The 12,609-nt window shown below is 40.5% G+C and overlaps 1 protein-coding gene across 1 annotated transcript; it reads left to right on the plus strand.

Annotated features, from left to right (window-relative positions):
* The first annotated feature begins 759 nt into the window (after window positions 1-759).
* LOC140246020 (ankyrin repeat and SOCS box protein 13-like) lies at window positions 760-12,393 on the plus strand. The gene is made up of 7 exons (XM_072325468.1): window positions 760-857; window positions 5,549-5,719; window positions 8,098-8,294; window positions 8,874-9,024; window positions 9,437-9,571; window positions 10,385-10,576; window positions 11,539-12,393. The coding sequence occupies exons 2-7, from the start codon at window positions 5,665-5,667 to the stop codon at window positions 11,664-11,666; spliced, it is 858 nt and encodes a 285-aa protein (XP_072181569.1). The 5' UTR covers window positions 760-857; window positions 5,549-5,664; the 3' UTR covers window positions 11,667-12,393.
* The last annotated feature ends 216 nt before the right edge of the window (window positions 12,394-12,609 follow it).

Here is a 12,609-nt window from a genome sequence, read left to right on the forward strand (position 1 = left end):
ATTCTCAATTCATCCAATCAATGGAGCTGTTCCACTCCATTATTCCATGCCCATACATGTCAGTCGGCAACCTTAAACGTTGATGTTAGAACCTTGCCTGTCTAACAGTTGACCTGATGCTCCTTGTGATTAATAATAGCTAGCGTACGTAGCGTAAATTTACTGACTACAGCAAACGTCGTTATACCAACACTACGACTAGAAATCTAGTGACATATTGACAGGGCGCTAGGGCTGTCGCATCAGCAGCAAGCCATGCACTGCCCACGCTCGTACAAGTGCTGTGCAGCTGTGGGAGGAGGGACATCGATTTGAGAGGTGAAGATTATAACCGCTTGTCTTGATACTGTTTTCTCAAACCAAGGAAAACTGCAACATGATCATTGGACAAAATACGGAATAATACTTACTATAAATCGACAGACTTGCTAAAGACAACCCTTCCAGAACTATTTAGGGGGAAATCCCCTGTAATTTTGACGTTCCTTTGGCAACGATGAACGCTTCGCTTCCAGGGTCGGGTCAGCACATCAGTCATCAGCAATTCCATTAAAGTTATTGGTGTAACTGGTGTGCAAATCCCACTTAGGCAATGTGATGCGCATACGTTGTATGTCAACTGCACCGTGTCTATTTCGAGAAAAGGATACCATTCAAAATGTCTCCCTCTATCGATCGTTGACTCACAAAAAGACCAAAACAAACCGATGTACCGCAGATTCTGTATGCTATGCACGCGACGGCGCGACCCGACCGCACCGACCCGGGCTGGACGAAAGAAAAGCTCTTTCTTTCACTATATCAAGAATGCTAGTGTCCCTGGCTACTTGACTGATATCTGCTAGCTTTCTTACAAGGTAAGACTGACCAGTATCCAGAACCATGATGCTTGTTCATATATGCAGCAGAAATGAGAATTGTAAAGTTCAACCATAGGCCAAGGATTGCGTAATTGGTGTCGGCTCCAGCTCCATCTCCAGACCACAGCAGCACACCACCACACCACCACACCCCCAGACCCGGCCCCCATGTCCGCTCCCCTGCCGGCAGCCTGCCCTGGCCATGCCCTAAAGAGGTCCTGAGATAGAGAGACAGCATCCATTTCAGCATTCAGTTAATTGCCACTTCTTCTTCTTCTTCTTCCTGTTCAGTACAGTCCACCTTTGGTGTATTGTCGTACTGTTGGCAGGCATGGTGTGGAGGTGTTTATGTACAGTGCAGGTTAAAATGACTACATTTTCTAGAGTGCAGCTAAAAACATCCCATTCCCTTCTAGCGGAGTTGAATATCTTGCACCACTTGCTTAAACTGAGCTAAAGTGGTGCAGTTGAAGGTATCCTGGGGCAGAGCATTCCATAGTCTGGTTGTGTCTGGGAAGAATGTCCTTTGGTAGCTAACAGTTCGTGCATATGGAATAAAGAGCTTGTGAGAGTGTCCGCGGAGTGATGTTGATGAAGAAGGGTGTATGATATCTGGGGGTATGTCAATGAGTGAGTACTTGATGCGGTACAGCATTACTACCTTGAGTTGAGCCCTGCGCTCTTGAAGTGTAGGCCAATGTAACTGGTGGAGCATGGCTGCAACACTGCTTGTTCGTCTGTAGTCATTGCAGATGAAGCGAGCATAGCGACGTTGCACCATCTCGAGCTTGTGTATATTGTCTTGAGTGAACGGGTCCCAAACGGTGCATGCATATTCCATTATGGGGCGTACCAGTGCTTTGTAGCACAACTCCTTTGTGTTTCTTGGACATGACCTGATGTTGCGTTGTAAGAAAGCGCTGGTTGAGTTTGCTTTCTTTGTTATGACATTGATGTGATGGTTCCAGTTCAAGTTTTGAGTGAGATGGACACCAAGATACTTTGCAGTATCAGCTTGATCGAGGATCTGACCATGGATGTTATAGGACTTGATTATCGGACGTCTCTTTTTGGTTACATGAAGAGTTTGGCATTTCTTGGGGTTGAATTGCATGAGCCAGTCTTCCTCCCATTGCTGTAATGAGTCAAGATCCTGTTGTAACTTGACTGTGTCTGCCTCAGACTTGATGTTACGGTACAACATGCAGTCATCTGCAAATAAGCGTACAGTGGTATCTGGAGATATGCATTCTGGCAGGTCATTGACATATAGAAGAAATAGCAAGGGTCCGAGGACACTACCTTGTGGAACGCCTGAAGTTACATGGCCTGTGGGTGATGAAACTCCTTCCAGGGTGACTTGTTGGGTGCGATTGCGGAGGAAGGCAGAGATCCAGTCATGGGTTTTATCCTGAATGCCATAGAAGTGCAGTTTGTACAGAAGTCTTGAGTGTGGGACCACATCAAACGCCTTGGAGAAATCCAGCAGTAATACATCGTGTTGCTGTTTGTCATCAATCCCTTTAGCAAGATCTTGAATAGCCAAGATGAGTTGTGACTCACAGGAGCGTTTTTTTCGGAAGCCATGTTGTGCGTTTGATAAGATGTTTTTCTCTTCAAGGTGATTCATTATGCTACTGCTGACAATGTGTTCCAACACTTTGCATGAGATGGAGGTCAGAGAGATCGGCCGATAGTTCTCAGCCTTGTTCCTTTCTCCTTTTTTAAAGACAGGAGCCACATTTGCTTTCCTCCAGTCCTCTGGGATTTCACCTTGGTTCAGTGATGCTTGGAAGAAGATTGTGAAGATGGGAGTCAGCTCCAAAGCAAGCTCTTTCAGCAGTCTAGCTGGTAGTCCATCCGGTCCTGTGGCTTTGTGAGTCTGTAGACCAGAGAGGAGCTTAAGGACACCAGCTGCTGAGATAGTGATATTTTCCATGGCAGTATGAGGGCTGATGCCTTTGTCCTTGATGTTGTGTAGGTTTTCATTCTTATTGAACACTGAAATGAACTGGTCATTCAGGATCTCAGCTTTGGTATGTCCATCTGTGTATGTTATCCCTTCAGGAGATTTTAAAGGAGCTACTCCAGTACGTTCGCAACGTTTGCTATTGATGAAGCTCCAGAATCGCTTTGGATTACTTTTGGATTCTGGACTTACAATGTCAGTAAGGTAGTTGTTGCTGGTCTGTTATGATTAAGTTAATAATACCAGTATGGTAGCCCTAGAGTCTACTACATATCGACCACCCTAAACCGACCGCGTTTTACATTGGCGCACAGAACGCTTAGTTACGTACGCCCTTCACTGCGCGCAGAGCACATAAAAATGGATTGGCTTTGACCATTGATGAGGATGGTGTGGGAAAACGCGAAAATTCACTGTTCATTAATAGTTCTAATCAAGGACAAAATTTCGAATGAATATTTTCACCAAATCGTAATGTAATGTCTGGAAGTTTCTAAAATTAAAGCTTCGTACAACACGGTGTTCAATACAACTCAGTTTGCGTGCATTGTCAATGCAAAAACAGCGGTCGATCTCAATAAGGAGCTTTTAAATACCGCGGGGAGTTGAAACGAGGCCACGCAAGTTCGACGGCGATATTTTTGCACTGAAACTTTGAATCGAAAAGGGAACAACGGCATTTGATAGTGCTGGATTTTCTCAATCACGTAGGTCAAGTTTTTAACGTGAATTTCAGTGTTAAATATTCTTATCAACCAAATAAACATTAGGCGGTCGATGAGTAGTAGGTCCAACCATACATTGTGTGTTGTGTGAAGGTTTGCATGGTGAAGTAAATGAGGGAGAAAGATTTGCGGTGACACCATGTGTATGTAGTCCTTAACTGGATCGTTGTTCAGTTGTTTGGCAGAAGAGCCTAGAAAGAGGAGAATTGAAGAGGGAAGCAACATATGGGGGTTGTAAGGAGGGCAAAAAGTGAAGAGTGGGGGACAGTAATGGGCTAGAAGTTGAAGTTCCACTAGTGGAGACAGTAGAGAAAGGAACAGAGAGAGTGGTATAAGGAAGAATAGAGTGAGAATCAAGTAAGATGTTCGGACATCGTTAGAAGGAGAAGGATGAAACAGAAGGGAAGAGGAAGAGGGAGGAGTTGAATGTTGGAAAATCATGGAGATCTCCATGATTTTTTGTCCGAACATCTTACTTGATTCTCACTCTATTCTTCCTTACCACTCTCTCTGTTCCTTTCTCTACTGTCTCCACTAGTTCAACTTCAACTTCTAGCCCATTAATTGTCCCCCACTCTTCAATTTTTGCCCTCCTTACAACCCCATATGTCGCTTCCCTCTTCAATTCTCCTCTTTCTAGGCTCTTCTTCCAAACAACGATCCAGTAAGGACTACATACACATGGTGTCACTGCAAATCTTTCTCCCTCACCAGTACATTAAGATGTTGTATTCTAGTTCTACATGTCATTGATGTGGACCGAGTGATGTGAGTGCTGTAATATTAGATCTCTAGTCAAATTAACTTGAAAAAAGTTTTTCTTTGTTTTGTTTTGTTTTGTTTGTTTGTTTGTTTGTTTTTGCCTCTGACAAAGATATTGCTGCTGCCCTGGCCTGGGATCAAATCATATGCTTTATAAGCCTTTTAAGCCTTTGGCTTGACTTATTAGACCACTTATTGTAATGGCCAAACTCTAATAATGACTCACCAAGAGTTTGGGAAGTCGGTGAGAAGTGGAGAGGTATCCCGCCACACCATTTTCTTTTTCTTTTCTTTTTTCTTTTTTTTTACTCCACTGGCTGGCTTGCCACTTTACTTGTTGATGTTGGGGGGGGGGGGGGAGGCATTCCTCTGAAAAGTAATGAATTTTCAAAGATGTGAGTTATAAATTTTCAATTTTAAAGTTTCAATGTTGCCATCTCTGTCTGAATTAGAAGTCTACTTCAGTTTGTGACACGGTCTGGAGGTGATGTCATAAACCCACTTGATTATGAAGTTATTGACAACAATGTAGATCTACAAGTGTATATCAAAAGAAGATATGAAGAGAATTCCACACAAAAAAAGAAGTGAAAATTACACATTCCCTGTACTTGTGAACACTGATATTGTTAAGGGTAATGTTGTTTCCCCTTTGCCTGCTGGAAAAGTGAAAATGTGCTGAATTTTTGTTATATTCTTGTTAATACGTGGCATTACCAAATGTTGTAGCCTTATTCTCATCCATCAATGATGGCACCAAATCTTTAAGAATTCCAAACTTTTTAACAGACTGTCTGATTTTCTCAAACTTCCCCGATCATGCGTTCTACTTATATTGATGCACTCCCTCAATCCACATAGTTTGGGTTTCATTCTCCTTCAAGTTAGCGAGATGTATCAGGATTCAATACGTTGCTGACGAAATGATGCAGATGCAGATAGATGTAGATATTATCAATAATATTGAACTTTGATAATATTTTGAATTTGTTGCCCAAGTATATGTAAAAATCATTTATTATTTTCTATTGAGTAGACCTCATTGAGTTCAAACTATACTGAAATATCAGTTAGATTTGGATGGAGGAAGCAGTCCAGTTAAAATTATCTTCAGACAAATTTGCAATGCAGAGTCCAGGAGTAGCATTGTCTTGTTTCAAGTGAACGTTGAGAAAGTGTTTCAAGTGGCATGGAATCAATTGCCAAAAATCCATTTCTTTCTCTTTCTTCAGGTACAACCATCCATATGCAACAGGAATCCAGCCAGTGCAAGTACCTGTAGGTGCTTAACCCAGTGATGCGAGATCTAGTGTGAAGTCTTCATCGGCCAGCGAACATCTCAACTTCAATGTCATTTCAACACATTGTTGCCATGGCAAATACATACCTGCAGCGATATACTGGTAAGAAAGATAATGCTTCTAAGCTCCTAAGCAACAATCTTTAAATGCAGGTCTTTTAGTCACGAACTTCAAATATTATAAGCCATTAAAAAAGTGTTTACAAGTAAAAGGAATATCAGACATTCTTTGGGAAACTAAAGGGCCCGAATTCACGAAGGTGGTACAAATTAAACCATGGTTTAAACCATGGACAAAACCATGGAGCGCCAAGTGTCGCACGGAATATTTCGTTACGAAATCAGTCATTTCGTCGACAAAATGACTGTTTTGGTAAACGAAATTATCATTTCGTGGACAAAATGTTCATTTAGTTACAAAATATTGTCATTTCGTTACAAAATAGTCATTTCATCGACGAAATTACTTATTTCGTAACGAAATGTTCCATGGGACACTTGGCGCTCCATGGTTTTTGTCCATGGTTTAAACCATGGTTTCATTTGTACCACCTTCGTGAATTCCGGCCAAAATGTCTTTATTGTACTATACAGTGTGTCCCCAAAAAAATTACAATCAGATTTTTGCATTGATAACACCAAATATGATTAAACTGTCTAAATGCTACTTCAAGGTCTTAAAATATAACATCTTACTACTTAGCTCAATTTTGTAGAAAACCCCATTCAATTTGGTTAAGCGGTCACAGAGAAAGGTGGATTGTTGTAAAGCATGTCATGAGTCTGATTCTTGTAAGTTAAGCACTTCGATGCTCTTGTGTGTGAATACAAGGGACAAAACTTGGAGGGAAGAGATTCATGACATCCTCTACAAAATTCCTCATTTCTCTTTGACCACTGAAGCAAATCGAATGGGGTTTTCTTTAAGATGTGGGCAATGAGTTATAGTTTCATACCCTGAATTTGTATTTAGATTGATATCCTATGTTTAAAGATATCATTGTGGAGCTCCCGTTGTAATTTTTTTTTGGGGGGGACATACAGTATATTATGCAAGTTAAAGACATGTTTCAATATTTTACTGCATGCAGCAAGTTAAGATTTCTATGACAGTGGTACGGTACTGACAAGACTTGCAGGATACCATGTTTACCAGCCTGAACTGAAATTCAGTTGTTGTTTTTTTCATGTTTCAGTAATAATGCTCATCTGATTTTACACATGATATTATATAATTCAATGCAATTTTGATACTCTTCATCGTCCTGTACGAATAATTCTTCTTGTATCTGTAATAATCAAGATGCAATGCTTTTCCCCAATGCTTTTCTTCAATCCCTTTCCTCCCTACCCCCTTCTCCCATGATCCAGCTGTTGTCTTTTAAATAAATAATTGTGTGGTTAGAACAGACTAAATCATGATCACCTTTTCTGGCTCTGTCATTGGCTCGTTCTTTGCCCTGCCCCTCCCTCTCCCAGTAGACTTTCCACTCTCACTGTCATGATCGATTTGTAGTGACCCCATGAAAATACTGTAAACCATAATATTTTCGCAGCATGAAATTTGCGCGAATTGGAGCCGACAGCCTTTTATGTGGCATGAAATTTTTGCGAGTTGCCTCTAAACATGCAATGCATGTAGTGTAATTTTTAATTGCATTTTAATTTCGTGAATCTTGGCTCTTGAGAAATTTGCGAAATTTAAATGCACGCGAACATTCCTCATTTTACAATTATATGCAAATTTTGTGACCTGGGTGCAATTGACATGTGCAAGCAGAGAATCAGTGTGCCAATTCTTTCAGTCAGTCCCTTAGATGTCTGCCAGTGTTGGCATACCAGATAGAAACAACTGAGGAGCCATTGGCCAAAATTCACAAAGGTAGTTTAAATGCATGCATTCCATGGATTATGTAAATTTTGACCATGTACATGTGCAGACATTTTGTGTATCCAGTATGCCAACAGACATCAAATAATGAACACACATACTGACTAGCGCTTGTGAAAGGTATGCCTGTGTTGCACTTGTTTTAGTCTGTCAATTACACTTAAACTATGGATTTGATTTAATTCAGGCCTCTGTGACTCAGTGGATATGACCATGGTCTTATAATCAGTAGGTCCTTGGTTCAAGTCCCCTGGCAGCAGTAAATATCCCTCTAGGTAAACACTTTCTCTTCATCACTTAGTCCTGTTGAGGGAACTTAGAGCAGCTCGTCACTGTCATGGATGCTTTCTCATAGTAGGCATGCCATAGAGGATAGCCAACCACACATGTTGGGCAACAAGGCCAATAGAGTTGTCGTGGCTGGATTTAAATAAAAATTAGGGGGAATGAGGAGTTTACTGACATTGTCACAATATTTGTAGGTTTTAATCTCTCCTCTTGATAAGAACTGACAGAATTTCTGAGTAGAGCATTTGACTGATAAACATTTTTGTTTCCTGCACTTCTCTGCTGTGTGGCTGCGTGCTGAGGAGACGCATTTCTCGGTCAGGATCGCAGTGAGCTCCACGCAGCAGCCTTCCAGGGTCAGCTAATGACCCTCTATGGCCTGATCCAGCAGGGTGCCGACGTCAACAAGAAGACATCTGATGGGGTGACGCCCCTCCATGAGGCATGCAGTCGTGGCTTCTTCTACTGCTGCGAGCTGCTCGTTAAGCACGGTGCTGATGTGAGTACTGTCTGGTCTCTGTGTTCTATAGGTTTCTAGTGGAACGTCAGCCACCACATTTCAGTGATATTTGCAGGAAACTGTAACAAAACCCCAAAGATGCTATTTTCTTCCAATGTGATGTTTCCTGAGGCATAGATAAATGCTGAATGCCAGTTATAGTATGTCACTTTAATTCATACCTCAGTGGTGATTGTTTGCAGTGATGTCACTCATGTCACCTCTTTCTACTGGCTTATTTTGCATGGTAATAAATTATATTTTTCATAAAAATTGTTTATTTCAGTGTTTTGCTACACAGGCAACTAAAACAAATGAAGTCAGTTCACTTCTGCATACTTCCCTGAATCCACATCTTACTTTGTTTTCTAATAATTTTCAGTAAGAAGATTAGACTGACTTATAAATACAGCACAGTATGTGTTCAATGTTGTTAAGAGACATGGTTAGTTTGGTTCAGTTCTGAACAGTAAATCTGATTTGCACTCTCTTGTTGTTTTGTATTGCATCTCGGTGACGAAGATAGTGTTAGACACAATCCCCTGATATAATTATTCATCTAACTCATATCTTTGATAGGTGGCAGCATACAACATTGATGGCTCCACACCACTGTGCGATGCATGTTGCCATGGCAATGTGGAGATTGTCAAGTTCCTGCTGAGTAAAGGGGCTGATCCCAATCCTCCGATGGCCAGAACCAGTCCACTCCACGAAGCAGCTCTCAGAGGTAGGACAGATTTCTCTCTAGATCAGGAAGCCACTGTGTGTAATTTCACACTGGGGTTCTTTTTACAACACATGAATGCACTTGGAATCTTACCATCATACTCTTCACGCTGGATTGGATTTTAGCTATATTAATGTTGACGATAATGTTTTTGATAATTTATATCATTGAGACTCAAAATTTTAAGTTTGTTTGTTCTTCTTTTCCATTGGCTGTGGTCATGAAGAAACACAAGCATTGAGATGTACTGCATCATGCGAACCAGTTTCTATTTTTTTTTTTAACATGATAATAATTTTTCTTGTCAGAGACTGTGATCACTTACAATCAGTGAGACATAAATCTGCTTGCTATGGATAAAAAAAAAGCCAGGACTGATTGTTTCAAAACTGATCAAATTCTTGCTCTTCAGGTCACACAGACTGTGTCAGGGAACTAATCAAGGCAGGAAGTAAACTAGAGGTCACTGACGGGCATTATGGGACAGCTCTTCATTCGGCCTGTTACACAGGAAAGACAGAGACTGCAGAAGTGATCCTAAATGCTGGTAAGGGGCACAGAATATAGTGATGCGAAACATGGAGTCAATATTTGATGGGTCAGTTTATGATGAGTCGGGATTTAATAGGTTGGTATTTTATGGATCAGTATTAGTGGCTTTGTACAAGCCTATCTCTTGCCGGGTTGGACGACTACAGCTGGCCAACAATGTCAAACCATACATATTACTTGGAAGCTAAAAGAAACTTGTTACATTCAAAACTAGAAAAGCACTCTGAGAGTGCAGACCTCCACTAAGCAGCTACTTTCCACCGATGATCTTGCTCTTCCCAAAGAGATTTTTTTCCTCTCCACCACTGGGGAAAAGCTCTTTGGGCTCTTCCATAGAGATCAGTGATTTCCACACCCATAAATATACATGCTGAAAAATCGCCCAATTTCCCAATAAAGAAACCTTTGTTACCTCATAAACCCTCAGCTGCGCAGCGTGCAATTATTTGCAATTATTTGCAATATGCAATTATTTGAGCGAAAGAAAATGTGTCATCTTTACATAGATAACCTTGTAATATAGAGAATTCAAAGGGCAATCATTTTTAATACTTGGGAATAAAACACTCTGTTAAAGTAAATGCCAACATATTAGAGCTGTCAGCAAATGGAAGAATGATTACAAGTTCTATTAGCTTGGATTGAAAGAGATCAAAGCTTTAGAGTTTACTTCAGTGTAGTATATCCCTCAAAGCATTGATGCAATTCCATAACCACAATCTGCACTTACTGGATGAGGATTGAGGCATCGTTCACTTCTAAAACCCTACTCTCTTACCTCATGTTCACACCTCATTTGTCTGACTAGGAGGGAGTGCAAATGCCATCATGAATCATACCAGTCTTCTCCATGTGGCAGTGAGTGTGAACGCATCTGACCTGGTCCAGTTGCTCCTGGACTATGGTGCCAACATTTACGCCCGCAATAATCGTGAGAAGGCACCATTCCAACTTGCCGGAATTGACAGCAAGACAATGAAAATCCTGGATGATCACATGTGTGAGTGTAAGATCCAACACAGACTGCGTAGATAGATATGTCAAATATCAATGACATAAATATGTATTTGTCTATTAAAAGTATAAATCGATAAGATACCTAGCTTGTATTTGAAGATTTTATGAGAGCAACAGAGAACTGTAGCCTAGAGAACTGTAGCCTCCCTGCTAGTCTCCAGCAATGTGGCTAAATTTGTGTGTGGATATGGCTCTGTGTTTGGAAACAGAAGGTCTAGGATTCAAATCTTGTCTTGTACATTCATCCTTGGACAAGATGTTTTGGCCCACAATGCCCCTCTTGACCCAGGTGTATATAGATGTGAACCTGGTAATGGTTGGGCAAGGATAATGGGAGAGCCCTCTGGAAAAAGTTGTGTTCATGCTGATAGGGCTGCCCTTGGTTAAAAGAACCATGATGTCTTTTGTCATTGATCTGGTTGTGAAATGGAAGGGGGTAGAATATTTAGGGTTGTGCAACCAAGTCTGTAGCAACATGTTTTATTGCATTCTGCACTATAGTGATGCTTGAATAATGTGACTTTACCCCAAAATGATGTCAAAATCAGCTCAAGACTTGACTATAAAGTTATGAGAGCCTAGCAGCTAGAAAAGAAATGTTATTCAAAGAATATTTCAAGATTGCAAATAGTGTGATTATCACAACATTCATGCTTGAGCTGAAAAAATGCCAGAAAGGTGGAGGAGAAGATACTTTCTCAATGCTAAAAGGTTAATAATTGTGATTCGTATTACTAGACAGTACATATGGTCCTGAAATTATGGCATAATGCTTAGATTGAGTAAATCTACATGCCCCTTATTTGTTTTTGTTTGTTTGTTTTTGTTTTCATGCTTTGCTCTGCCTATAAAGCTTTGCTGTCAATTTGAATATGCTAATTTGTTGGTTTGGTTTTTTTTTTCTCTCTCTGTCATGTTTCTGTTCATCACCCCTCCTACACTCAGCTCATCCTAGGCCGCTGTCAGAACTCTGTCGGTGGAGGATCCGTCGTCTTCTCGGGCCGCAGAGACTGGACAAGTTGGACAAGTTGGGCCTGCCAAAGGTCATTTCAAACTATGTGCAGTTCAGGTAGCACAAAGATTTTACTATATATTTATATCATGATCTTTGCTATTTAACATTTTGAGTTTTATCTTGAGATGCTTGCTGTCATTTTGATTGACAACTATGGGTTCAGTTCAGTGCGACTTGATTATTGTGTGTTTATTGTGAGTTATCACATGACTTCACACATAAAGTGATGACGGGTCAGTTTCTTATAAATACAATTTACATCTGTTTGGTGACCAGGAAATGATTGTGCATGGTAAAACACATGATTCATGTGTACTTTCTCCCTTTTGCTATTTATAAACTTCCACACTAATGCTAGGTGGGTTTTGAGTGCACTGTGGCTTGTTTTCCTTGTGGATATTTCTCTGGTAACATTATGATGGTGAATCATGAGGGATACGTCAAGAAATAGCATTCATGTTCAGCAATTCTTCCAGTGAGAAGTGAAGAGTGACAGCCATATTGTATAGATGATGACTGGTAATTGGAAAGCATGTACTGAATGTGAAAGAGGTTTAAATGCAAAGTAAGCTAGCTTGACGGCTGGAGTAATCTTATGGAATTTGCATTCCAGTATATCAACCCAAAGATGAAAACATTTGAATATTCACACCATCAGTCTTGCTCAAGGGTAAAGTATAGGTATGATTATGGTAAATGGCTTGCTGTCATATAGTTTTCTACCATGCTGGGATAGTGGTGATGGAGAACTATATCTGAATTGATACCTGCATAGGCCAGGGTATTTGCTGTGCAATATGCTCTTCACAAGTCTATATATTGCCTTGACAGTTCAGGTATGAGTTGTCATCTTAACTGTACAGTTGTGAACGAACACAACACTGTGCATCAATGTCATTAATACACATTGCGAATCAATCGTTTGTAGTTTATTGCTGCGTAAAAGTTATCATTATGATGAATATTATCAGCTAGGGAGATCAAAATGAACAATTTTTTAC

This window comes from Diadema setosum, chromosome 2 (genome assembly GCF_964275005.1).
Source record: "Diadema setosum chromosome 2, eeDiaSeto1, whole genome shotgun sequence".
NCBI lineage: Eukaryota > Metazoa > Echinodermata > Echinoidea > Diadematoida > Diadematidae > Diadema > Diadema setosum.

Coding starts and splice junctions, on each gene's coding strand:
- LOC140246020 (XM_072325468.1), top strand. CDS start 5,665: ATGTCATTTCAACACATTGTTGCCATGGCAAATACATACCTGCAGCGA. Junction 5,720..8,097: donor ATACCTGCAGCGATATACTG/GTAAGAAAGATA, acceptor CTGCGTGCTGAG/GAGACGCATTTCTCGGTCAG. Junction 8,295..8,873: donor TCGTTAAGCACGGTGCTGAT/GTGAGTACTGTC, acceptor TATCTTTGATAG/GTGGCAGCATACAACATTGA.